Consider the following 27,651-nt stretch of genomic DNA (forward strand, 5'->3'; position numbering starts at 1 on the left):
TCAAAATGTAGGCTTTTGTAGCTGTGGTGAGTAATCCGTCAGCAGGGAAACCATGACAGCCTAGAGGAGGAGGAAAAGAAAAAATCCAATCATTTTGGAAACAGATACTCCATAAAAATAAATAAGGGGAAAACATTTTCTAGCTCTAAGTCTTGTGTTGAGAGTTATTGGCCTGACAAAAAGTGCACGCTTAGATTTATTTGCTAGAATTTCTGATGATGAATCAGGAAAGAGCTGAAAATCACTTAGGATGTTCTGTATCACAGCTGATAGGTTTTTTTAGTGCAGACAAAATATATTAATGGACAGCCTAGCACAAATTCAGACAATGCACATTTAGACCAAAAGCTGAGGCCTTTTGGTGTGCTATACTGTATCCTCAGCTGCTCCTAGGAAATGCTGTAGGTACCAAAACAGCAGGTGGGCTTGCTTGCAGATTTCAGTAGAGCTGCCATTAGCATCAGCAACAGCCATGCTTGAATAAGGGCTTCAAAATGGATCCCAGTTTAGCTATACTTTCTGTGGTAAAATATGGAAAATACTCACTGAGGTTAATCGTCTGTCATGTGCCCCTCCTGCTTCCCCCCTAGTATTTGATACACAGCTCCAACAAACCCTTGGGCCATGAAATGAGAAACAGGAAAGTCAGCTAGATAAAATAGTGCTGAGGCAGCTTTGCTGTCCTCCCTGCACCTGTACACACAATGAGCCCCTGTTCTTGCTCAGTTTTGAGAAGGTATTACCTGCTTCACCCTGTCGTGGTTTCCCAGAGATATCTGACTGTACATTGTTCTTTTGGCCCAGGATTTACAGGGGCTGTGCTCTTGCTGCTGGGCTTTCCTTTCCCCACAGCACCACTCAGTGTGACAGGTAGACCCAGGCACACGGTGGGGACTGAACACACAGCTGTGCAGCCCCCCACTGCTGCCCATTCCAGAGCTGCACAAATAATTTATTTTTCAGTTTGCTAGCTGAGCTGGAAGGGTTAGAAAATAGGGTACATACAAAGCCTGTGCATTTTTTATTTTTTAGCTTGATAAAATACAAGTCTGACACTTTTCTTAACCAAACAAAATGTGTAGTTTGAACCCAAAGTAAAGGTGTTTTTTATGTGTTTGTTTTAGGGTCATTAAACGTTGTAAAAATAAAATAAAAAGTACGAGCACTTTTCAGAAGTTTAAGGCCAAAACACCGCACTGAATTTAATAAAATTTGTTAATAATTTTCACTGTGTCCAGAATCTCATGTTTTGGTACATACAATACTCAGCCGCTTACTAATTTAAAGCACATCTAGAGTTCATAGTTCATCTGAGAGCTATGTTAATGCCATTTGTGTTTGGTTTTTCATCTCAAAGTTTTCACTAGCTTTTGTCAACATGACAGTTCTAACGCCACCAATAAATAAGAGCCTACTGAGATCCAGCAGCAATTTTCTGAAATTCTAGGAATGCTGAGAGAGGCGTTATGGTTTACATTAAGTGCCAAGTGTCCTCTCATGGTTCCCATGGATCTCACAGTATCACACACACCATGACTTTGCAGGGTCCCTCAAAGTTTTGCTCTTGTGGTGCTTTCTCAGGGAAAGTTCCCATTGGTTTCAGTGGCAGCTTTTCTTGAGAAAAAAATGCAGAATCTCTAGCACCATCTGCTTTAAGTGTTTGGGAAATTGTAGTTTGTCAGAACAGTCCCTGGGACCTCAGCATTTAACATTTTAAAATGGAGCAGCTAAGTTAATCATTAGTGTAAATCTGGTGATTTAAATAAAAATAAAAGAAAATAAAATTGCAGTTTATACTTCAGGTTTCACTTAGTGATAAAAACTGGGTCAAGCAACTGCAGACTATTATCAAAATAGGTCACATTTGTGTCCAGAAGTATTTGAGCTACAAATATATGTTGCCTACAGTCAAAACCATGATGTGCAGCGGGGTGCATTTGAAATATGTGTATTAATATTTATGGTTTATTGAGAGACCATATTGAATCCAAGCCTGTAAAGTAGGGCAGGACAGAAGCTGACCTAACCTCTAAATCATGTTATCTTCCTTTTTATACCATAATTGTCCATTTTCTGTTTTCTGCCTCCTGGAAAACCAGTGATCTTGGAGAATAAAATACTTCATCATCAACTTCTTCAGGTTTTCTTGGTAAACAATGTAAAAATGTCCAGTTGGGAGCAGCAGATTTCACAGTCTGCAGATCAAAAAGAATAAAAAAAATCAAGACATATACTATTACATTAATGAAAACTTTAACTGGTAAAAAGGTTTACAAATTTCACATTAGCTCCCATTCTAGTGACTTTGATGATGAACTCAGAAGAATTCCACTGACATCAAAAGAATTGCTTATCAGTGAATAAGGTGGGAATATTCCCATTGAAGTCAGTAAGAGTTCAGTGCTGCTTTCACAAATTCCATTTTTTACTTCTATTTCTCTGACTTTAGAAGGAAGTAAAAACTCTAGTGACTTAGTGGATCGATAAAGTACAGATCAATAAATCTGTATTCGAATGTCACACAATAATATAATACTATAGATAATTTCAACAAGAACACATTAAACCATTATTTAAAAGGCTGTGATTTTTTTTTCCTTTTGATATTGTCACTCATAATATACATGTATTGATCTAATATCAATAAACAATGAAGATTTAAGCCAATTCAGAGACATACCCATTAATAGTATTTTATGAACTTACGTTAAAATACAGTCAATTAAATCAGCAGTAATTCTATCAGCAAGGAAAATGTCCTTTTTATCTTGAACAATTAATAGTTTACGACATCATATTATGTCTGTTTTTATTCTGATATGCACTTCAACTAGATGATTTTTAAAAACATTTATTCTGTGCTTTATACATTGGCAGATAGACACAAAATTGTTCCAGATTATGCCCAGACTATGAATTAATCTGTGAGCTGCTCCTACTAAATAAAATGCAAGGGATCTTTTCTGGTAGAAAAAAAAAAAAAAAAAAAGAAAAAAAAAGAAAAAAAAAAGAAAGGTTAGGAATAGTGTTTTTTGTTTTTGTTTTTGTTTGTTTGTTTGTTTTATAAAAAAGTAAAGGATTAGCTCTCCTGCACTGGTTATGTTCTGGATTTAGATCTCATTGGGAAGCTCTGAGAGAGGCCTGCCATGTGAAGAGTACATATTAACCCAAAACTTGTTATTTTGTGAGTTTTCAAGCTGAAGTAAGGTTTGCACATTTTGTTGTTGTTGTTGTTTGTTTGTTTTTCCCCATAGCTCCACTCAAAACCACACCAAACCCATGCTTTGTTGAAGTTGATTCTTACAAATGCAATCTGTAAAAGGATCAACCAAAAATGAAATCTGAATTTTTACCTGCATTGTAATCTGATAACCTTGAAATGCCTTTAGTCTCCGTTCCTTTTCCTCTTCTTGTCCCATGCTTATCCATGTATCTGTAACTAAGACATTGGCACCAGTTGCAGCCTCCAATGGATCCGTTGTGAGAAGCAACTTGGTACCATACTAATGTGAATAAAACAAGGAAGATCAGGAAATCACAAAACTTCAACTTCATTTATAGCAAAAGTAAACTATTCAAACTACTGTAACAGGCTGTTTCTTGGTCTCATACCTCTTTGGAGTACTGTTCAGTTATTTTCATTATTCTCAGGTCTGGTTCAAAGCCCTGCCAAAAGAGGTGATAGATAACACGATGGAACATACATAAGATATTTAATGAGTAGAAAAATACTGACTGAACCATTTTCCTTTGGAAAAAGCATGTTATTCAGCACTGTAAAGCTTCAGGAAATTACTTTGATTTTGTTGAAAGTTCATTTTGGGGATAAACTGGTAGAAAGCATTCCGATAAAGTAAGGAAAATGTATTTCATCAGTTACAGAATGAAATACCGATACATCAGTTAATTCTTTGTTCTAAATTGATTCTTGTATCTTGCAAAATCAAAGGTTTGCCCTTCTTTCTCCATGCCCACACCTTTCTTACCTTGGGTGTTGCAATATGCAGATGCATTCCTAGCTTCGCAGCGCTCGTCATGATGGAGTGGAGGACATTGTTTCCATCCCCGATCCAGGTGATGGTGAGTCCGTCCAGACCACCGTAGTGCTCCTGCCAGATGAACCACACAGCCCTGGGGTTATGTGCCAGGAGAATGGAGCAAGATGATGACACAGGGAGCAAGGATGATGCCAAAGAATGCAGTGATTTTATGAGAGTATGGATTACCCTAACCTGGAACAGCACTGCAGTGTTGACTGTAGCTTTGCCTGATTTCAGTCACAGCCTGTACATGTGCAGCTACTCTGGCCCTTAGACACCAACAGATAAGGTCTAAGGAGGAACAAGAGGACCAGCAGCACCCATCTGCAGATCATGACAATTTGAAGCCCTTTAGCAAGGCTTGTTTTAAATAGGCAAGTTTATAGGTACTTGAGCTGAGACCAGAAAACTTGCAGAGATGTAACCAAGTGCTTCTCTATGCCTGCTCTGTACTCCTCCACCTCATGACTCGAAAGGCTAATGGCACGTTGGAGAGCCTTTTATTCTTAGTTCAAAACTGGGCCTCAATACTATTGCCTTGTGTTAGCTGGAAGCTAGACAGTGTTTCAACACTTTGTATGACGTGGTTCAGTGCTTGTCAGAGAGGATAAGCATCCAGACTGCAGAGCTGTACTGACAGGCTACCTTGCAGGAAGGCTCAGCAAAGATGCCAAAAGGCTGAACAGGAGAAGGGCTGGAACTGCATGCCCCTCTCCTGGCAGCAGCCATTCCTAAACAAATGATTGTAAAGTTGTTGCAGACCAAATTTACTGTCGTTTCTGCTAGTGAGCACAATTTTGAGTCAAAAATAGTAGCATCTGAAATATTTAATGCCATTAAAATGCAGTTGAAATCTAAATCTAAGAGTCCTAGGCTGCCTACAGTTTAAAAGCTAAAAATATCATGTCGTGAAACTATAGCTTTTTGATTTGTAGACAACCATAGGCTCATGGGCAGAGCTGTGATGCGAGGGCATCATTTATGGGAGAGCAAAGCAGGACCTTGTGGACATGGAAGTTATTTTAGTAGAACAGCTCTGCAAGTCTCTAAGCATCGTTCAAAATCCTTCCACATCTCCTAGCAATGATGTTCCTAGGAGAAGGCCAAACTGAGGCATTTCTTTAAGGAGCTGTTTCCAGCGAGGGGTTAGCAATAGCTGAGACACAAACCCACAGCTAGGAGCAAATGAGAGAACCCTCAGTTCTTTTGATCTCACTATTTAAAAATAGACATCACAGCCTGTAATGCTCAAAGCACTGACTAGTGAGTCACAAATACACTGCTATGTTAAATAACCTCCACCTTATTACCAGCTGCTACTCTGCATTAAAAGAAGCACAGTGCATATTAAATACTTTCCTCTGTTTTCCCTAGCTACTAGCTGGTATGGATAAAATACAAAATACCGGAGATGTCTGTATAATAACCCTCATAATGTGCACTGCAAATTGCAAAGCCACCTCTGCCGTGACTGCTGTAGTGGACATAGCTGAGCTATCCTTAATGAAGATGTTCAGCTAATGGAAGAAGTCGTAGTCAAGGCAGAATCAAGCTGTGTGCATGCCAGTGGAGCCTATTTTACATCGTGTGCTAGGCTTTGTGCTGCTGCTGGTAAACAACTGCTGCAATTCCTACCTCTTCACTTAAAGCCATCTCACTCTGATTGTGGCTTTGGTGCTTATCCTCAGTGCATACTTGCTGCAGGGCATCCTGTATTGATACATCCCCAGCATCCAAGAACGTGAGAAAGATGAGAGGATTGCACTGGTCATAACCAATGAAGGCAATACAATAACACATTTTGTATTTCTATTTTGTAGCACATGCTTGATCAGCTACACAGAGGAAAACCTGCAAAAAGTGTTTCCCATGACTGTAATGATCAAGGTTAAACCATAATCTTTTCACCTGGCCCTCTGAAGGTACTTTTCCCCTTGTATCACTCCCCAGTTTTTCCAAACTCTGTTATATTAATGCAGGGATTTTACCTGATTGGGTGTTCTGCAGTTTCTCTTTATATTTGGGACCTGACTTCAAAATATTTAGGCTACTGGTAAAACCACAAAACAATATTTAGAAAATCCAGAGTCCTTCTCCCTTATGAGTGACTCTTTGGCAAGCTGATGACTGCTGTTTCAGTGAAACAAAACCTGGTTTTGCTATTCTCATGAAAAAAATCCCTGCTAAATAATTAATGCCAATTTTACAGTCAACTTTCTCACCCTCCTGCTTCTTCTGCTATGTTTCATTCTGTTCTTCTCCGTGGTTGCAGTGTATCAGTGCACCAAACCACGGGGAAAAAATAAGCATGCTCAACAGTATGGCACTGTTGTATGTTTAGAGACGACTAACTAATTAACTAATTAGGGGCTTTCATGTCTGACTCTATGTGGGATTGCTTACAGCGAGGCAGAAACTCTGACACCACTATAAGTTCCGTCTGAAACATTTGGCCTCAATGGTCATAGCAGCCCTCAATTAAAGCAAGCTTTTGAATGATGAATCAATAGTCCATCAAAATTTTAAATGGAAAGCAGAGGACAGTCAAAGCTTTAGCCCTTTGGGAGACAGCGTGACCTGGTAAATAAAACCCAGGGCAATCCTGGAAGGCATATGCTGCACCAGTTATTTTATTCCTACCTCGGTGTTTGGCATGGTTATTGAAACAGTGTGTTCCAGAGGATCAGTCCGGATCTTAGCTGGGATTTCCAATTGTTAGAATAATGCTGCTGCTGATGGTGATGAATTTAAAGATTATAATAATTTGAGCTCTTTGGGTTACAGTTTGGGAAAAGATTGAGAATAGACAGCAGCTCCCTTCAAACAGGGTGATGCTGTCATTTGTTGCACTATTTGAAAAGGAACCCCCGATGCATTTGTTATGCTAAACATTTCTTTATGCCAACCATTTCTTTCTGAAAAAGAAATTTCCCTTCAGACCAGTGACATAAAAGCTAGTGGCATATGGATCCACTCTAATTACCAGTCTGGCCATCCTGCAGTCAGCTACAAGCTAGCTGATTTGGCCAGTGGCATTAATATCAATTGAATCAATGTCAATACCTGCTTTGTCCCCAGAATACAAATTGTGTGATGCTGCCCGTCAGCCCAGCTTCGCCGAACAGAAATTGAGAGCCATGGCTTCTGCCCAGGAGACTGAGAGGCAGTGGGTGGGCTCAGGAAGCGGCTGTTGTACCTCTTCAGCACAGAGAGGGACATAAAACAGCCCTCCATGTGCACAGCAGCAGCATGCCAACTTGTAGTCTTTTAAGGCCAAACCCCCACACTCTCCAAATCAGGTTGCAAAATGTTTACAACCATTTCTAGTGGGTTTTAAGTTGAGAGCAAACTCAGCACAAACCAATTTTTAGAAAGAATGCAACAGGTATGGTAAGGAAAACAAACCTGTTGGCATAATAGAGGACATTAATACTGACCGCAGTATTAAAGGGGAGAGCCCATGCAGACTGAAAACCTGTGAGGGGCTGCAGGTTGCTCAGGAAGAAGGCACCGGGCAAGAGGATGTTGAACCTGAAGGATCTCACCCCAATACTCATGACAGTTTGTAGCCTGACAAGAGCACCCTCAATACAGAATGAGAAAGAGACAGCCCCAGTAATAAACCCAGTAATAAAAATGTCTGGGGAATGGGCTAGAATACACTAACAAACAAACAACCTAACAAACACAAAATGCACATATGAAATAGGAATCAGAAGCCATAAGCAGGAAGACAACCTGACAAAACAAACCAGGAAACAAGGCAGAGGAAGTTCTTGAAGAAGATGCAAGAAAGCATCTGGAAAAATTAACAGGATTTAGAAAATGGAGGAATAAAGATGTGCTAAACATGAAGAGGGCCAATATGCCTGTAGAGCTGCAGTGAAAAACACCAAGGGAGATTAAAGAAGAGAAAAAAGTACATTTTGGGTGTGTACTGACAGCAGGGAGAGGCCAAATACAGGCAAGAAAGTATTTGCAGAGATAAAGAAGAGACATTTTTAGGAGAAATCAGCTGCATAAATTCTGTAGCCATATGTAAATATAAGGCTATCAGTCTGTGCCACTATTGTATTTTGCATGCATGCATAAATCAAATAAATTGCTTTTGCATTGCAGAAAAGCAGTCCGAATGTTATATATGAATTTCTAACTGATATAAAGAATCGGTGGTGCTATTCAACATCCCCATATTAATCTTCTTGCAGGGAGTGCTCAGATAACATCTTCTTACCCTGCAGAGAATCCCATGAGAAGTTTGGTTGTGGTAAGCACCAACTAGACCCTGTGGCTCCCACTTCTTCAAGTGTTAATGCTACTTCTGTGAACTGGTAAAGTTCGTTACACGAGTGAAACGCTGTTTTATTAGGTGCTGTAAGACCAGCCTTCTTCACCTCAGCATACTGTACAGAAAAGAACAAAGGCAGCAGAAGGGCAGAAAGGAAAAGAGCACACGGTGCCAACACCCGCAGTGCGCTGCTGGGAGCTCCCTCCCTGCCTCCTGGGTAAGAAAGCAAGAGTGTAAAGTGCAGCGTGCCCTCTGCAAGGTGGGCAACTATCCAGCTGCTCAGACAAACTCTGAGCTTAAGAACATGCTGGAAAGGTCAGGGGAGAGATAGGAGTGGTTGGAGGAAAGAGTGCTCTGCTAGCAGGTTGACTGGGAAAGTGTTGCAAATTTTAAAACGCTTCCATGGCTGTCCAAAAGCAAAGTCACTCCCGGAGACCTCAGTGAATGCTCAGTTTATCACAATACCTCTCCACGTTGGATGTTTCTTTTTGAGCATCAGCTGTTATAAACCTGTTTCCTCATCATGTCAAATGGGCAGGGACACTTATTCCAAAAACTCCCTCCGCAGTGCTTGATGTAACAAGGATGTAACAGTGGCTGCTGCTGCTGCTGTCCTGGGTATTCCAACCAAGGGAAAGCCCACCCTGCTGGGGCATGTTCACCTGGAGCTTCTACAATTTCTGCCCTATTCAGGGACACAGTAGAGGAGAAGCTAAGGATGATCAACAGGGCATCTACTCATTCTGCCAATCTCAGCAGGTTTCTCCCAAATTCAGTGGAGAAAGAGACACAACTCTAGAGGGTAACTGAGATGCTCAGCAGCCTCCCTTCATTGACAAGAGATGCAATACAGGGCAACAACACTGAAGTTTGGTGCCGCAGTCAGTGGCATGAACAAGAGCAGTAGATGAAACAAGATTTACTGGCAGAGATACCAACAGTTATGGAGCCTAGGAGTCACGATTACTGGTGAAACTTGCTGTTCTCAATTGTTAAAATGCTAATAACCAAGGTGTTTGTAGGACAGAACCTCCCAAAACACAGTGATAATATCCATCAGTTTTACAGCTGCACAGTGTTTAAATAAAAAGATGATTTACAGTGTTTGATGACGTTCTCATTATGACTTACCATCTTACATAATTTTAACAGCTCACTGAAGCTGGCTCAAAGTAATCTCCCACATGTACGTATCCTGAGGTATGCAAAGCATTTTAATCTCAATTTCACTTTTTTTTTTTTTTGCTAGTCTCTTCATTCTTACTATTGAAAATTGTAAGAAAAATAGTAATCAAAGTAACAAAAAAGTATTTTCACTAAACATATGAATGGTTCAGTATTTAAAGTTAAAGGCATGTATAATTTGTGATTTCTCTCACTAGATCTCTTCCATATACCAAATGTCCTATAGGAGAGTCTTTGACAGCTGAGAAACACAGCTGAATGAATCAGGAAATTATTCTAACCCTCCTTTTTTCAAGCAGTGTGATTCTTATTCATTCAGAAAGCAAACAAGGTCAGAAGAGCTCATCAACGTTGTCAACCAGCCCTGCAGTACACCAATATTTTTTAATAAGCTAGTTCCTCAATTGATTGTAAAACAGCATAGTCCTTCTGTTCACAGATAAACATCTGGCATTCTATGTGTAAAATGTCATCCAGCTGTCAAACCAAATATTTCATTAGATTAGAGCTACAAAATATGATCTTTGTTAACTGTTCTTTGATGTGAGCAAAGTTTAAATAGGTTTAAGAGCCTGAACATTGGGGATTTGCACAGGTAGCATTAACTGGCTTTTCAAAGTAAATTCAAAGCAATTTCCCAATATATGGATAACGACTCCTTTTACATTGTTCATGGGTTATGGAAGCATCAAGAGTGAACTACTGAGTCTCTTAAAGTCAGTAGCAAAACTTCCCTTAGCGTTGGTTAAGCCAGCATCTCACCTTTATCTTAGTATTTAACCCTCCCTGCACATTTTTAAAATTGCAGCCTAATTCCAATGATTAATTTTATGCTTAATTTTATGCTTAACTTCAGTACCACTACAGCAGGTAGGACTAAGTAATTGTTTTAAATTAAAAAGTTTCTTAATTATATTCCTGAATAAAGGTCTGTTTAAATAACAAGTGTCATGCAATTACCACTTAGAAAAACCTAGGACTAAACAGTTTTGAACCTGACTTTCTCAGTGTTATTAAGCAGGGATTATATTGTTACCTGAAGAGTTAGGTAATCAGCTAAAATCTGTAGAGGATGATATAAATCAGACAATCCATTGATTACTGGGATTGTGGCTTCTTTCGTCATTAGCTCCAGATCATTATGCTTATAAACTCGAGCCAAGATTGCATTTGTCATACTGGACAGCACCCTAGGGGACAGCAGAAGATATCCAAGTCAAACATAATAAATACATCCCTTTTGCACCCTTCAATGTGCAGTGCATAAATATTAATGAGAAGTGGTAATGAATCAATTTTTTTTTCAGCTTTCTGAATAATGTATGATGCCTGCATAAAGCACTTAAATGCAGATATTTAACAAGCTGCTAATAAGCAAGCAGTTTTACTTATTAACAGACCATAGCAAGTAAATGAAAACTACTGCTGTTTCTCTTCAGCTTTTGATTGTAGCTACAGATAGAGCATCAATAAATGTTATGTTACGTTAATAAATGAACTAAGATAAGAGATTGCACAACAATGTAATACTTGAAGAATTCGGTAACTTTGGAGGAGGTAAGATTTCTTGAGTCTTTCATCGAAGAACAAATGTAGTATTGACTGGATATTACAGTGCCTCTGCATGGTATCTTGACCTTTGTGAGGATTAGGACTACAGATCTGTCTTAGATCACCACAGTCATTTACTGATCTTAACAAACATGGGAACAGGAGGCCAACAATACCAGCCTGTTCTTTCTCCTATCTATATATCTGTATATTGACACTCCTGATATCAGCACTAAAGTAATGTCCGAGTTTGAAACTCATTATATGGATAGGGGCATGCAGGATTCACTGTGCCACTCCGGCTTTAGCCTCGTTTGCCAAAGTGTGAAAGAGTCAGAGATTAGCATGGTGGATTAGCATAGCATACTCAGTGTGCTCTGAATTCTTTAGATAAATTAAACATGGATTGTGGCTCTGCATTTCTGTTTTAATCAAGCCCTGAAGCATGACTTTGAAGTAGCATTTTGTGTGCTTTAATGTTATCTTTAATAGGACCTTAAAACAACAAAAAAAAGAAGAGACTGGAGAGAAGACTGTGAAAAACTGTTGCAGTATTTCTTTCTGTTTAGCCAGAAAGGATTCTGATACCTCCTCAGGTGGAAATATAGCTGTTAACCGCATGGCCTTTACACAGACAAATTTCCTGATGAAGTAAGTCAGCAACAATTTTTTTTTATACTGACATCAGACATTCCTTACACAAGCAAAACTCTTAAAAATATTACAAGATTCCCAGTAGAGCTCTTTCTGAAGGAAAGACTGCTGATAGCAGCCACAAGTGTAAAGGAGGAACTGAACAAACTATTTACTGATTGTAAGCTACTGGAACACCGTCTGTGTGACTATTTCTTCCTGGCTCGTGATTTCTATTATTTTGTTTGTCTGGATTCTTTTATTCTAGCTTGAAGTATATGGCTTTGGAAAACCTGTTCTGAACTAGCTATCAGAGATATGATGCATGACCTCTGTTGTTAGCCATCTAATAGGTGTCCACCCTAAACAAGAAATATCTAGTTCCACTTCAGACAAGGAAAAGAGGCAATCACATTGAAAAATTGCCCATTTATCTTGGACATTTTATAGGATATTAGGTCAGCTGACTCCTACCTCACATGACAGATAAGGCATTTCAAGAAGATGGTTCCTTTACAGGGTATGGCAGTAGAGGAAAATCAGTCATAATCAATGACAAACTAGTGAATACCGCTGCATTTCCATCTTTACCCTGTTGAAAGTAGGTACTAGAATTATTGGGCTCCTACCAGAAAGACATCAGACTGTTCTTTTTCTAGCATTTCTAGATATCATATCTCATAGGAGGAAGTCCAGATGGAAACTGGGATAATCTTTCATGAAATCAAAACCAAATTAAATCCAGCCAAAAATCTAGAGCTTATCTGATGAAATGAAGTCTCTTGTAAGCAAAACAATGTAAAGGAAACCCTATAAGTCTGGAATTGCATAGTAAAAAAGATCTAGTTAGAAAAAAGTCTTTAGTGAAGTTTTGGAAGGTGAGGGGGAGTAAGCATAGGTTTATCAGGAGATTTTGCATTTGATGGAGTTATTAAGGTTCCTATGCTATCACCGGCTACAAGTTTTTGTTTGTTTGTTTGTTTGTTTGTTGTTTGTGAGCCTATAAACTTAACCTTCAAAATCCCAGAGCTTGTAAATATATGAGTACATTGGAATGCTACATATGAATCTTTTCAAAATAAGTTTTATTTCTACCTAGAAAAGCTGTGAAGTTTTGCTCAGCTGTATCCCCCATGGAATTCAAAAATAAACACAAATAAGAATATGTCTTTTGACGTTACCTCTGAACTTTTTAACCCAATATTGTGATTTTAGAGCATTTGTGTGCTTTTTGGGTAAAATATTGTTATCCAGAGTTTGAAGTATTCTACGTATTTTTTTAAAGTATGTATCAGTTCAAAAGGTTTAATTTCCTGAAAAGACTACTTCATTGTCATTGATAGTAGTAAAGAGGCATGTTGTAGACTTGTTCTTAGTAAGAAGTAAACCCACCCACCATAGATGGAGAGATTCATCCCCTGATGATGCCAATGGACTCGTACAATCATCCTAGGAGCTCTTTATTACTGCCACTGAATGTTATGGCCACTGAGCTATAGTGGTGCACAACAGAACTTCTCTACACTGGAAAAAACAGATGCAATAGTTATATTTCATTTCACGTCGTGGATCACACATGCTAAACACTGAAAGGCTTAGAGCTCCTTAATGGGTAGTAACTTTTTGCTACTGTGTCAGTGTAAATGTAAATGTCTTGCGAAGCATGGAAGAACTGTATTATGACCAAGTAATAAGTCACTAAAAATATGTTCACAGCAGAAATGCTTTCAACCCTTACCTGCTGCAATTATAATAAAAAACATGGACTTTTATAACTCTGTGTCCCCTTTGCTTTAAGTCTCAATCTTAAGTACTTCTAAGGCCTTCAGAGCCCTAGACACAAAGCTGTAAATATTTTAAATACCCTCTGGGTTTACTACAAGCATTGTTTTTTTATTCTCACATTAACTGAATGAGGTTGGCATGTCATCCTTCATTCACAATATATGCCAAGGAATTTATAATCAGGTTGTTCTTTTGGGTAAACTACTCAGTCTTGATTATGCAAAGTCAATAATAATTCCACTAATGAGAGCAGGACTGAAGCAGAGCACGTGGGGCTCTGTAGTGACTTGGGAAAGCCTTCTCTCCGCTGTCATAGGCAAGTGCTGTGACTCAGCAGAGCAGAAAAATCCCCAGGTCAGGGTCTTGAGTAGCAACTTGACCTGGAAGAGGGAAGCAGTGACAGGGAAAAGGTGGGATGAGGGCTTGCACAGGAAATGGGAGCTTTCTCTACCAAATGGAGACTCCTCTGGAATGGCTGGAAGATCTGCTTCTTTCTGGCTTTTGCCTTATTTCTTGGAGTCTGTCCATCTTTCCTCTTCCATTTTGCTTGTGCAAGCAAAGGTCATTCAAGATACTGCAAACCAAAGATTTAATGGCCCTTTATTACCCTATTTTGGAAGAAAAAGAAAAAAAAGGTCTACAGAAGACATGTCCTTTTGTGGATCAGAACAGGGCTGGATTTGCCATAGGGTTGGTATGTGAACAACAGAGAACCTCCAGACAATGGCACTACATGTCTGGTGCAATGGTGCTTGGAGAGGTTGTTGCAGAGGATCACTCTACAAGGGCCCTGACCACATCCTTCTCCAACCTGGAGGTTGGAATGAAAAAGAGGGGAAATCCTTTGAGAATAATACTTCTATCACTTAGGGGGAGCTACCTTTAATATGTCTTCCATTCACCTTTAATATGACAGAGTAATTAAACTGGGGCAATGTGCCATGATGTATGAAGAATTTCTTTTGAGGGGATGTGTTTGCATCCCCTGGCAGCTCTACTGAACTGGCCAGGTGGATGCAGTGACCTAATATACCTCAGACTTGACTGTGAAATCTCAGATTAATCTGGTCCTTCTGTAGGCTCATGAGTTTCCGCAATTTTTGAATCACTGAAACTCATAGTTACTAAAGCAAGTCATTGGGACAGTTTCACTGAAATGTCTAATGCTATAGTTGCAGCTTCTTGTGATATTGGCAGTTATATACCTAGCAGGAAGTCAGCATTTTCACGCCTCAAGAGACTGAAATTTTGACTTTCTACTATCAACACCCATATGTCCTCCACTTCAGCAGTTAAAGGCAGGAAATGAAAATTTTAAATGTTCTAGTGTTTCATATTTTTCTTACATTTTCCTTGGGTTTCCTCAGATAGAGAACAGCCACACAGTTCTCAATCTCTCCCACTAGACCGTGAAAACTGTAATACACAGCGGGGCAATGGAACCTCGTCTGGCTGATGGCATATTTTGACTTGAGCCTGACAAACCTGACACTGCATATCTTTCACCAGAACAAAAAGGATCTTCCAGATGCTACTAACATTTAAACGGCTGAGCCTGAGAGAATTAACCCCAGGCTGCAAAAGGGCTTCCTAGAAAGAAGCACAATGCCGAGGCTGGGTGAGTCTTTAACATATGGAGGGCTCTGAAAAATAGCAAGGGCATCTGCAGAAGATAACCTCATGTTCTGCCTACTTCAAGCTAAGTTCTTTCCAGCTAGGGCAATGGGGATAGACTGCTAGCTACCCATTCCTGTATGCAGGTGGGACTTAGCATGATTAAGATCTTCCACAGGTGCTGATAAGAGAGTGATGCCATAGCCCAGCCTCCAAGCAGTCCTGGCAGTGAGTGTGGCAGTGGAGGAAGGCACATGGCATCAAAAATTTGCTGCAAAGTGTTGGCCAAGATCGGTGCTGCTGAAAGGGGGGGATCAGAGTGGCCTTCAGTGCTCCCCTGCAGGAGTTCATCAGCAGCTACTATAACTAGGATAAATAAAGTCTTTGCTTTCTGATTTTGTTTTTTTGATTTACCAGTCAGCTGTACTTCTGTCTCCATGAGGAGCAACAGGACAAGAAGGTTCTAGTCTTATCTGAATATATGTGCCATTATCAGTGGAGCTGTCCTACAGAGGTTTGTAATATGTTTCTGCTTGTGTGACTGTCACTCTTGTCATCACTCCACAACCAAAATTCAATAAAATTGTTTCTTGTTGCGAGATGTTTTGGAGAGCTAGAATGGTTGGACTGATGGTGTGCAGAGCTACAGTTTCTGTGAGCTGACCTGTAAGTATTTAAGAATTTGGAGTGCCTTCTGACATTTTCCATAAAGAAAATATTAACTTTGAAAAACCTGCAAGACAGGTTTCAGCCTGACCAACTACTTCCTTAAACATTAATGGTGGACTTGGCAGTGCTAGGTTAAAGGTTGGACTAGATGATGTTAGAGATCCTCTCCAACATAAATGGTTCTATGGTTCTGTGATCTAACAGATATATAGTGATCAGTCAAGTGACGTCTTACCAACCTTGCGGTATCTGTGAGACTCTCGTTAATGCCTAGATGAATGTCTTGTGTTGTAAGGAAGGAAGGATGTCCTCCAAGGAGAGCAAATCCTACAATGAGGACAAATTAAAAAAAAAAAGAAATTAAACACCGGCACCTCATACTTACAACCAAGTTTTCATGCAAAAGGTATTCACAGCAATAAAACGAAAAGTCAGCAGGGCATCCAAATGCTTAAAGTCAGGCACCATGAGTTGCAAATAAATGTGTTAGAATAAAACTCCTCAGATATGATGCTTTGCTAAAATTTCTAGGCATGAGATCTGATCTGTTTTCATAGGATCAGTTATTCCCATTAAGAGCTAAGTAACCCATTCATCATGCTGAATTTCTATGATGTACTTCAAGGGACTTTGCATCATAGAACTAGAAAGGACCATCTGAGTCATTAGGTCTAAGTCTACATCCTTGCAAGAAGTTGCAAGGATATTCACTCAGATAGAAGACCTTAAGTTTCCTCATATATCATTATAAACTTAATCTGGGTCACAAATAACCAAGTGTCTTAAAAACAGTGACGTGACAGGGACACAAGGAAAGATCTCGGGCACTGTCCATATCCCTCCACCCTGCAATAGTAAGGAATTTACAAGGTGAGACAAGGAACCAGATGGATTAGGTCTGAAGACTGAAATACGTTCCTGAACAGGAAATCAGGGAAAGACTTGAGCATCATTTAAGAATATAAAACACTTTGGGAAACTTGACAGTATTTTAGACTGACAAATCTCACACTAAGGGCAAATCTCAGGCTCCATCGTGCCTTATTTCCATCGCACCACCACAAGAAAGCTATATCACAAGCGACCAGCTGACACAAACATAGAAGGAAACAGCTTTTTTTTTTCTTTTTCTTTTTCTTTTTTTTTTTTTGGATGGGCCCTGAGGGGGGTTGTCTTAGAAACTTTCACTAATGGTTTAGCACAGGCCTAGCACAGGACACAGCATCCTACCACTGGGAAAGTATGAAGAAGAGGGTATGAACTGTGCTGTAAGTAGCTCTTTAAGGCATTTATTGTGCAGTGGGAACAGTTTTCCACATAAAAACAACCCCCTGCTAGTAGAGAAACTGTCAGGGAGGTCTTGCCTTGTCTCTAATAGCCACTATGGAGGAAATTCTGGAGAATCCTGATGTGGACACACCAACCTTGTTGAGACAAACCCTCAGAGGAATGAGCCTCTACAGAGACAAAAAGCTAGATAAAAGGCCAGATTATTTTTATTGTTGTGAAGAGAAAGGCTGCATACAGCACAGAAGAGTGGAGATGCCCTTCTGTACCATAATGTGATCTCTTGGAGGTGCTAACTGTTTTTATTTTAAAAATTAAGAAGCAAAAAGATTAAAAGCTGCTTGGGCTGGTTGTAGCCATTAGATGGCACTGCAGACATCGTCAGGACTGCAGCCTTAACGTGATGTTTGTAAAAGCACGTCAAAGATTAAAAAATTGACCCCACAACTACTCTTCAAAAATGATCAAACCAGGAATGAACACTAAAACCTTTCACAGCTAACACCAAGCAATGAAGTTCAGGCTGCAGGTGTGGGCCGCACAGTGGGGCCCCTAGCACAGAGAAGCCCTTATTAAATTCAGTCCCATGCGGGAAGCAAGGTTGAGGTGAGGTCCTCTAATTCGGATCAGTTCAGCCAGTCTCCAGACTTCAAAATGAAACCTTGCCTTTTGATGGCCTCAATTTCCCCAAAAGTAGGATTAAAAGCAATGATGTTCCAGATCCCACCCTCAGGGCAACTCTCTGTTCCATCCATCCAGTGTATATTTATTTTTGCTAATGGGCCTGACCTTACTTTCCCTTTGTCATTATTAAGAATTGCTCCAAATCACAGTGAGACTGGATTCAGACCCAAAAAACTTTTAAGAACGAAGCATCACTTATTCTACTGCTACTATTTGCTTTCAGAAAAACATTATCAATATGCTTGCTGCTTCACCCTTCTTTCTTGGTTATTCAGAAGCCTTTTTGTATTAAGGCAGGAAAAAATGTTTAGGTTTCCCCAGATACTTTCACCTCCTCTTTGCAGCTTAGCCACAAACACTGCATTTATGGGAATGTGCATGCTAACTGGTGCCTAGACATTACAGCCTGTTTATTCAATGCCAATTTTTAAGTCAAGATCTCATGGATGAAAAGTTATAGGTAGTAACTTTTCCTGACAGATTTCTTGTTTGTTTGTTTAAAGTTATATATGATAATGTCAGTGGTTTATCCCAGGAAGTTCCACACAATACAACAGCTCTGCACTTCAGGCTTCTAAATGAGAACACTTTGGTTGATGTTTCACAGTCCAGGCAGACTCCCATGGACAGGTTCTGTTTTCTATAAGTGATGCCCAAGTAGATAAAGAGGAATCTGGACACTTATTCAGAATTGCCAGGCGTCAGGCAGCCTAGTCAGATCCGCCACCTGGAGTCTGTGTACATAGCAGACTCCTAATGTGTTGGGTTTCTGCTCATGAACTGGCCATCTGTGTAGGGCCTGAGAACATATTTCCACCCAAAACTTTCCATCTGTAAATATAGGAACTCTGTGCTCTAGCTGCTGTGTAGTTGCAGGGGAAGTATCCATGCTTTAGACTCTTTCATCCAGACTACTGACAGGGAAAAAAAAAAAAAAAAAAAAAAAAAAAAGACTTTTGAAGATATTCAGCAAAAAAGCACACTCCAGAGTGCTATGTTAAACTGCAAGATCTAATCCTCTTTGTTGTTGCAATCTGGTTATATCCAAAGCCACTTGCTAAGTGTTTATATGGATCTCAGTATCTTCAACAAACCACAGTAAATGTTCATACTGGGGAGACAGAATAGATTATTATCTCATTACCAAACTTCTTACTGCTGTTAGTTTGTAAATAATGGACAGTTTTATGTCCCAGGCTGTGGTATTATTGATCCCACTTATGCAAATGCTTTTACTGAGGACATGACTTCTGGTGGTTGTACAGACCTGGGTTAAATTTCCATTCCAACCTGTTGATGCTACATTGGGTAAGTGGGCCAAAGAGAATCCTCTTGTTCATACATTGGATACACATTTATGTGGCTGCCTTGCTATCACCAGGAGCCATATACACCCATCTTCTCAAACTCAAAGGAAGGATCCTGTTTTATATTTCAAGAATCTAGATTTAGATTTGTTAGTTTCCTCACTGCCAGGATGCCTGCCTCCCTGCAGGATGTACAATCTACCAAGTATCTTTCAGTTTAGACTGATAACAAAGAATGTTTCTAGCTAACAATTACAGGAGCATTCCTAAAGCAGAAGCCTGAAACCCAATAATCATTTTTAAAGTGACCCCTCTAACTGGAGAGTAAGCTAAAAGAGTGCTCTTGCCCACTTTGTAACGTAGCCAAGCTAAACAACACTAGCCACTCTAATGAAAAAACATACTATATATTCCTGCCATGTAATATCATCCCCACTACATTAGAACATGCGAAGTGATGCAATTATTTCTGTGACAGTATGTAGTAGCCTTCAGGCATTGCCTTCATCTTCTCCTCACTCCCATGGTAGGAGGCGTGAGCTGGGAGTAATTCTGATGAAGCAAGTGGCAGCAAACCTCTATAAACCTGTCAGAAGGAAAGAAGGTACATAGGGATTTTCTGCCTGCATTGTTGTAACTCTGTTTCTTCCTTGTGACATACTGTCTACATTCAGTGTCTGTGAAAGGATGGGATTTATTCATAATTTGCTAGCTAAAATGTAACTTAAGCTGTTTATTTCAAGAGTACCACTGACAAACAGAATGCTTTACAACAAAGCTATAACACAAACAGGGCATTCACCTTTATGCCATACCTGAGGATGTTTATTTTACAAGTAATATATGACCATGTGGAATACCTTTGTTTTCAAAAAGTATGCAAGATCTTATACAGAATGTGTGTGAGATTCTGACTGCAAACAAATGACATTTACCAGTATAATAGCACAGATGTCACATTTCCCAATATAATAGCCAGTGATAGCAATAAATACAGTAGGTGTTGTAAAACTGGATTTACTTTACCAATAGCCTGTGGAAGTTATATGTAGTTCTTCATCAAACTTACAAGACCACTACTATTCTAAAAATGGTAAAATAATACGGGTTTCAGAAATACGCTTTAAGACAAGATTACATTTGTTCAACAGGGTAAAGGGACCATGGATTATGCCACAGGGACCTATACATTATTCAGTACAGTCCCACTGCCGTAAGAAAAAAATATTTTAGAGACACAGTATATTGGAAAAGCAACTTCAGCTGTTCTGTTATATTATAAATCCATGTTTATTTGTTTTTCAAGAATGGAGTTCTTCAGAGGCATAGAGACAGCAGGACTTCTGAAAGGACTTCCACAGTGTTCAGATATGGCAGCAATCTTCTAGACACTGCATAGAGCAGATATTGCAACCAGCTTTTTCCCAGTTTCTACTCCTTTAAATTGAAACACATTGATTTTTCTCTAATTGTTCCTGCAAGTTTGTTCAGATCAATCTGACCACCAGAACTTTGTCCCACAACTGACCTCTTTCAACATCTCGAAGGTGCAGCTTTTGGGAAAAGCTATTTGAGATGACTCCTCTATTTTATAAGCAAACATTCCAATCCACTTCAATGCACAGTCCCTCTGGACATAAGATAATTGGCAAGAAATGAGCTTATTCAGTGATAAGGAACACATGTGACCCCACATTGTTTTCAACTATAAATTACAAGGGACAATTTGTGTATAACAAAAAGTAGGTGAAATACATAGTTTCCATGGACAGAAAAAACTCGAGTCTGCCTTTGAAACAATGTCTTAGGCTTAGTGGACTTAAGACCAAATAACTGAAGGTGTGAAGATAATGCACAGAAGTTAAACTGCATTAAACTCCCTTGTGGAAGCTCTCACTCAGAAACAATTTGGTTTTATTTCATTGGAGCTTAATCCTTCTTGGATGATTTTATATGCATTAGCTCCCATCCTTAAGCTAATTCATCTGAACTTTCCTGAGCTTCTTTCTTCCATAAGCCTTCCAAAGCCAAGGACTAAATAGTGCTTCCCTCTGAATACAGAAGCAAGAAGGATAAACAGATTCAGAGAATTCATGATTACCTGCCATTATAAGTATGGCAGGCAGCAAGGAAATGGCCTAAAAACTCCAGTATTAAAAGGCAGGTTGCCCTTACAAAGAGGGAACACAAGTTAGAAACACATTCATCTAGAGAAAACAGAAAGGAACAACAATTCTACATAAAGACCAGGATGAGCAGGTAAAGGCCTGTGCTATATGATATGAAGGCAAAATTAGAAATGCTTGCAGATGACCCATCTTCTTCCTCGCATTATTTTTACCTTTTCCTTTATGTCTTGTAAAGAAATGTGAATACTCAACGAGTTTTCTGTCTCTTAACCTATGAGAAGCTTTTTCTTCTCTGATAAGTAAAAATGTACTCAGAAGACAATCACCAATTCACAGTTATTCCTGGTTTTCCTGGTACCACGCAAACACATGAATAAACTATTTCAGTAGTCCCACTGACTTCAGAGCAACTACCATGTAAATAAAGATATGCATGTGTTTCAGTGTTTGCAGGACTGTATCCTAAGAATAGTGTTCCAGTGCCTCATCTTATTAGCCTAATACCATTGAGTCTCCATCGAGTTATCTTCCCATGTAGGTAATCATGTTAAATTTCTTTTTTCCCTAACACATATCAAGGCATTACTGTGATTCCCCATCTAAACACATACTCTGAAATGTGACAATGGTAATGAATAATACACTTGAAAGATATTTACTAGAGCTTCCACAAGATGTAATTTGTGATGCCTACTGAAATTTATGTTGGGAACTGTGCATATTGGTGAGAACTTACATCAGAAACGTTCACTTTAACCTGTTGCTTTATTTCTGGTCTATCATGTGTTGGAATGATCTGGTGAAATTTCAGTGGCCATTAATATGCCAGGTGAAACACCGTTAGCTACCATTCTTTTCCTATTTTTGTTTTAAAACATTAGGTGTCTCTTAATTAAAAACTGCTAGATACAAAATTATCTGGTGTTTTTCAGTGTAATACTCACAGTATACAATTTCAAATAAAACGTGGCTGTGCCATTGCTCTGATATACCTGTTTCTGCAGATAATCTCGTCCTTGTACTTCTCTTCTCAAAAATCATAGCCAAAGCTTTTCCTTGCATTAAAGGTAAGTACTGGAAAACAGGAGTTGAAGGCATTTCAATTTTATAGTCATTATCAATTTTCCACTGTAAAAATACTTCTTTCACATTTTAATTCAGCATTAGAAAATTAAAAACTTTTTTTAAAAAAACAAAAACAAAACCACGTAACTTTATTCCTCTGCCCTTCAAGAACATCTAGCAACAGAAAAGGTTAAAGAGAAAAATCTAATTATAGGGGCACAAAGACACTGCATTTCGGCACCCAAATTGATCTCCCATTAAGGAGAACTGTTACTAATTTTATTCCCATGCAATACAGGGAACTGTCTTCTATTTCCTACATTTAGTGCTGCACATACACCATGTGTAATTGGCCAATAACAGGGCCAGCCATGCAACACTGCTTAACTCTTTCATTTGCAAAGTCTTCTGCAGTATTTAAAGAATATCTCTGAACATTTTACAGGAATGTTCTTTGATCTGCAGTATGTGGTTCACAGTATTAAAGAGCTTAGATGATGATGTTTAGGACAAGCTAGCTAAATTGCCAATTCCCAATATCTTTCAAAATAATATTTATTTCAACATCTGAGTGACCTAAATGTCAGTTGGAGGATTTTACCTCTCCTTTGTGCTTTATCCTGTGTTTCAAATCTGAAGCCATCCACAGCAAATGCTTCAGTTCATCAGCTGTGTAGTTCTGTAGAGTAAGGAGGTCGCGACCTTTCAGGCTTACATTCATTTGAGCTGGTGGCCCACGCCTGTGTCAAAAGAACAAAAAAATATACTTTTGGCATTTGACACAAAATTGTACTCGTGTTAAAGCCAATGAACAAGTAGCTGAGATCTGTCTTGCTCCCCTCGTTTGACCCAGCTTGATGGACTGCCTTAACTGGTTTCAATAACTTCTGTCACGCTGGCACGACATGCCACCATGCCGTATATTGATCACCACAGTAACAGCGTCTCAAATTGTATTATGCACCGCACATTAGATGTAGCTTCTTTTGCCTTCTGATATGTGTATGACTTGACCGTGTGCTGCCTAATCAAATAAAGCCAAACACATAGCCACTCAGGGCTTGGTGAAATGGCTTATGAGGAGACTGTAAAGCAGTCCTTTGGAGCACAGAACATCGAGGAACTGGTCTTGGTGTTCTCCTTCCCTTACACAACATAATTTCTGCTATTTTAGGTGAGGTGTATTAATGAAACAGTTGAGTCAAAGCCCATGTTTCCATTGGTTTGAGATTAATAACAGAGTGACAGATTAGCCCCTTCTCTAGCACTGTATCTACAGCCCTCCTTACTGTAACACAGCCTGCACTGTACTCTTGCTGAAGTTTTGGATGGGTGCAAGCTAAATTTTTTTTTTTTTTTAATTAAAAGCAGCATTTTTGAACTGATCTGGTGGAATGGAGTACTAAACAATGATGCAAACAGCTGCTTCTGCAGCTGCTGGTTTTGTATTTCCAAGTAGGTTTCCCCTGAGCTCACCTCCGAGGCCAGGCTCAGCTACACCACCTACCCATTGCCATGCTTCTGAGCCCACAGTTAGGAAAATTCAGGAGAATATACTGTAATTTCTGTTCATTCTTCTGTTAATTCTGATGAATAAAAGCTGAGGTAGTAGATAGGCCTATGTGGCTTCTAAAGATTTTGGTGTTGGTTAAATCTGAAGGAATGGGCTTTTTGGGCAGAATTCTGTTGTATAGGCTCAAATTGAAACTGGACAGGGAAGACAGCATCTCTTAAACTAATAGTACCAAACATTATTACTGTTAATTTGACATCGCAGTACAAATTGCACGACTTTTCAAATCACGAAGCAGATTTTTTTCCTTTAATTGAATGTTGTGTCTTTTCTTTCTGGACACCCTTAAGAGTTCTTTAGATAGACATTATACCACCACTATTATTAAGAAGAGTTTTTTCACAGTGAAAAGGATTATGTGTTAACAGCAGGAACATGGAGAATATGGGAAGAAGTAGCACATGAAATACAGATGCCCTGGTGGTTAATTTTGCTGGAGCTCAGTACATGCTGTCATACATCAGGGTAATGTGCTCCAGAGATTATGCAGACTGCCGGAGGATCCACCACTAAGCTAGCTGATCATAAAGCACCACAAAGGTTCCCATCAATGTGTACGATCTGTCTCTGCACAGGTCCTCAGACTGCAGAAGGGGTGCACTTCTATGGAGCACTGTTCAGATAAATTCAGATAAGGTAAGATAAGATTTCTTGCTTTCTAAGTTTAGAGAGATGTTGCCCATGTATTTTCTTACAGTGTTGCTGAAAATTGATTCTCAAGTGAAATGCAATCTGAATTGTATGCACAACTTCAGTAATACGCATTTGTCAGTAACATTTAAAATAATAATTTCCACATTTCCAAGACATAAAGACTAGTGTTCATGCCACTACAATCATTAGTAAAATGAAGTTACATATTTTTCTCTAAGTGTTATCTTTCTGTTTCTATGCCTGTCTCCAAACTGAAGTAAACAACTCAGAAACAGTTAGCAAATGCCCAAATGCCACATTTTTGAAACTGAAGTGGGTATTACAGAGCTAGCAAAATGGTCTCTTGTACTTCTGTCTTTGATAACTTCAGAATAGAATATGCCTGGCATTAGAAGAAAGGTTGGGCATTTATGCATCAGGTAGCTTCCACCATTGCTTGAAAAACAGGCTGCTGATGAAATCCAGTCCTGTGAATACTGAGGCTATATCTTGATATTCAAATCAATGTATATGACTTCAATATGTGCATTCTGAAGTTTCTGTGCATTCTGTAGTTTCATGAATGTGACCTTTTAAAAATATTTTTTTCAGAAGAGGGATTTGCTGCTGTGTCCAGTTTGGGGGAATGAAAAAATACTCATCCTGTTTTAACATCTCTGCACTTGCTTGCTGCTTGGTCACTATTCTCCTTTGCTGCATCATTTCCACTTAACAGAATGTGCCAAGTTGGAAAGAACCCACAAAGATCATCAGGTCCACAAAGGACCACCCAAAAATCAAACCTGTGAACCTGCGATGGCTATGACCAATGACTGCACTGCCGTTCAAGTGTTTTTCAATAATTCCCAGAATAATCTTCTCCATAACATTACCAGGCTCTGAAGTGAGACTCACAGGCCTGTAATTACCAGGTTCTCCTTTCTTGCCATTCTTGAAAATTGGGACAACATTTGCCAGCTTCCAGTCAACTGGGACCTCTCCAGATTCCCAAAACCATAGAAAAATAATTGAGACAGGTCTTGTGATGACACCAAACAGCTCTTTGAGTGCCCTGGGACAAATCTTGTCAATCCCTCATGGACTTAAATGCATCCAGATGAATGGATGGTTCTGTTTTCAGTCTTCAGTGCTTCTGCTCCCTGAGTTTCTAATGGCAACCTACAATTGCTTGAAGGGAGTTACGGAAATTGCCTAGTCTGCCTCTCAAGCAGCGACATCTGTTCACAGGTCTTGTTTTACCACTTGGCACCACTAAAAAAAGTAGTACCTACCACTAACTTCTGCGTTAGTAGACAGTGAAGCACTAAAATTGTTTATCCAGAAAGGATCTGGTATTACCATCCTTGGAGATTTTCAAGACTTGGCTAAGCAAAGACATAGATGACCTGATCAGCTGTTGTCAAACTACAAGAAAGTTGGACTATGGATCCCTTCCTGATCAATGTGTTCCCATCATGATTCTGCTTTACTGCTATGACCTTCAGAAATGTGTTCTCTTCCCTTGTCCCCAACCTTGGAAACAAAGGCAGAAGTGGTCAAATGAATTGCAGTTAAGGGGCATGAGACAACAAGCCAGAGTTAAAATGTAACAGGCAGAAATGCAAGGTCAAGCAGCTGCACATTTCCTTCTGAGCAGGGATAGAAATTACTTTGGGTTACTAGCATATAGATTGACATATATTATGTTATCTTGTGATATCAACCATGGTGTGCTTAACTTGTAATGTTCATAAGATAGTGACGATTGATAGTTTATGCCAATGTTATGATATAGTGTAAAAAAAAAAAAAAAAAAAAGACAGCATTATACAGGGAGCTTAATAAATTGGATGATTTTTGAAAACCAGGTTTACTGGGTTTACCACAGTTGTTTTCCACACCTGCTTTTCTATCATTGCTGCTAAACAGAGAAAGTTCCCACTGATTACCAGCAGTGAAAATCCATAAATCCATTGAAGAAATTATCACCCAGGCTTCAGGACAACTCTAAAACTGTCACAAATAAACCAAAGAACTCAGAAAAGGTTTGTTTCATTTCTTGTAATATAGAAATTATACATAAAAATGCCATTGCACACTAGAATTTCTGTTTATATGAAATTCCTGTATACTGCTTTCTAACACTAATCATTTGTTACAAATGCTGTGAATATTATTCATATTGACACCAACACAAAAATAGATAGATGTGGCATTAAATTTCAGGCCTTTAATTTTAACTTGATTCTTGAGATGTGACAAGCATTAGAAACAGCTTACTGAAACAGTGTTGTAGAGGTACTTTTCAGATGCCATAGGGGAGGGGCAAGTTGATGTGGTTGAAGAAGGAATCCAAGTGAGGTTACGCAGATGGGTCTCCTTGGTTAATTTTGAATCTCATATCACATAATGCTACGTGCCTCAGATGTACACAGAAATAATAATAACAAAAAAAAAAAAAAAAACAAAAAACAGCTCTGAAGCTGATTCACCTTGCAGTTTCAAGGAGATAATCCACACTCCCCCCTCCCCTCCCAGTATTGATCATGATAATTGTCTAAACACATAAGGATTTCCCATGCTTTATTTAGATCTTTATCATTTACAGTACCTGCGGTGCACACTGAACTCAAGAAGAAACATTTTTTCTTGGTTTTGAAGCTAAATCCCATGGAAAGAATTAACAAGATTTCACAAAACATAAAAAGGAAAAATCCTCCAGTCTCATGAAGACTCAAAGCTTGCTGCCTGAGAAGGCAAAAGGGCACTAAAAATGCTAGCAGAAGCCTATATCTCTCACTCCTCCACAGAATTCAATTGCTTTTGTCTCCAGTTTTCTGATTAAATGTCACTGAATGCCAGACAAAAGAAAAGGATTAACTTACCAAAAATGTCGCAGCAGATGCTTGTTGTTCCATGTTAATTTTTTAATATGGAAAAAGCTCCTCAAATTAAAAAGCATCTTCCTTTCACAGTAGATTTCTCTCCGTCCTGCAATCAAAGTTAACAGAAATGAAGTTGTGTGAAGCAGCCACTGTGCAACTGAGGATACTATGAAGAACAGACAATCTTATCTTCGATTTTTCCAGCCTGGGCCGGGCCTGGTCAGGGCTCATATTGAATCTTTTCCTTGGTTAGATAAAATTCTACAGATAAAGGCTTTTCACAGGGTCCATTGCACAACTCACAGCTTGTGCTCTTCTGTCTG

At 39.2% G+C, this 27,651-nt stretch overlaps 1 protein-coding gene across 1 annotated transcript; it reads right to left on the minus strand.

The window, feature by feature from the left end:
* Positions 1–27,405, minus strand: OTC (ornithine carbamoyltransferase). The gene is made up of 10 exons (XM_032180873.1): positions 27,329–27,405; positions 22,839–22,977; positions 22,165–22,246; positions 16,005–16,092; positions 10,550–10,703; positions 3,987–4,109; positions 3,613–3,666; positions 3,354–3,503; positions 2,058–2,195; positions 1–60 (listed from the first exon to the last, which is right to left on the minus strand). Exons 1-10 carry the CDS (start codon positions 27,403–27,405, stop codon positions 1–3), a joined length of 1,065 nt encoding a protein of 354 aa, XP_032036764.1.
* Between the last annotated feature and the right edge of the window lie 246 nt (positions 27,406–27,651).

The sequence above is a fragment of the Aythya fuligula genome, chromosome 1 (assembly GCF_009819795.1).
Source record: "Aythya fuligula isolate bAytFul2 chromosome 1, bAytFul2.pri, whole genome shotgun sequence".
NCBI lineage: Eukaryota > Metazoa > Chordata > Aves > Anseriformes > Anatidae > Aythya > Aythya fuligula.

Coding starts and splice junctions, on each gene's coding strand:
- OTC (XM_032180873.1), bottom strand. CDS start 27,405: ATGCTTTTTAATTTGAGGAGCTTTTTCCATATTAAAAAATTAACATGG. Junction 4,110..10,549: donor CTGATTACCTAACTCTTCAG/GTAACAATATAA, acceptor TTCATCTGGCAG/GAGCACTACGGTGGTCTGGA. Junction 3,667..3,986: donor TGCATATTGCAACACCCAAG/GTAAGAAAGGTG, acceptor CTCTTTTGGCAG/GGCTTTGAACCAGACCTGAG.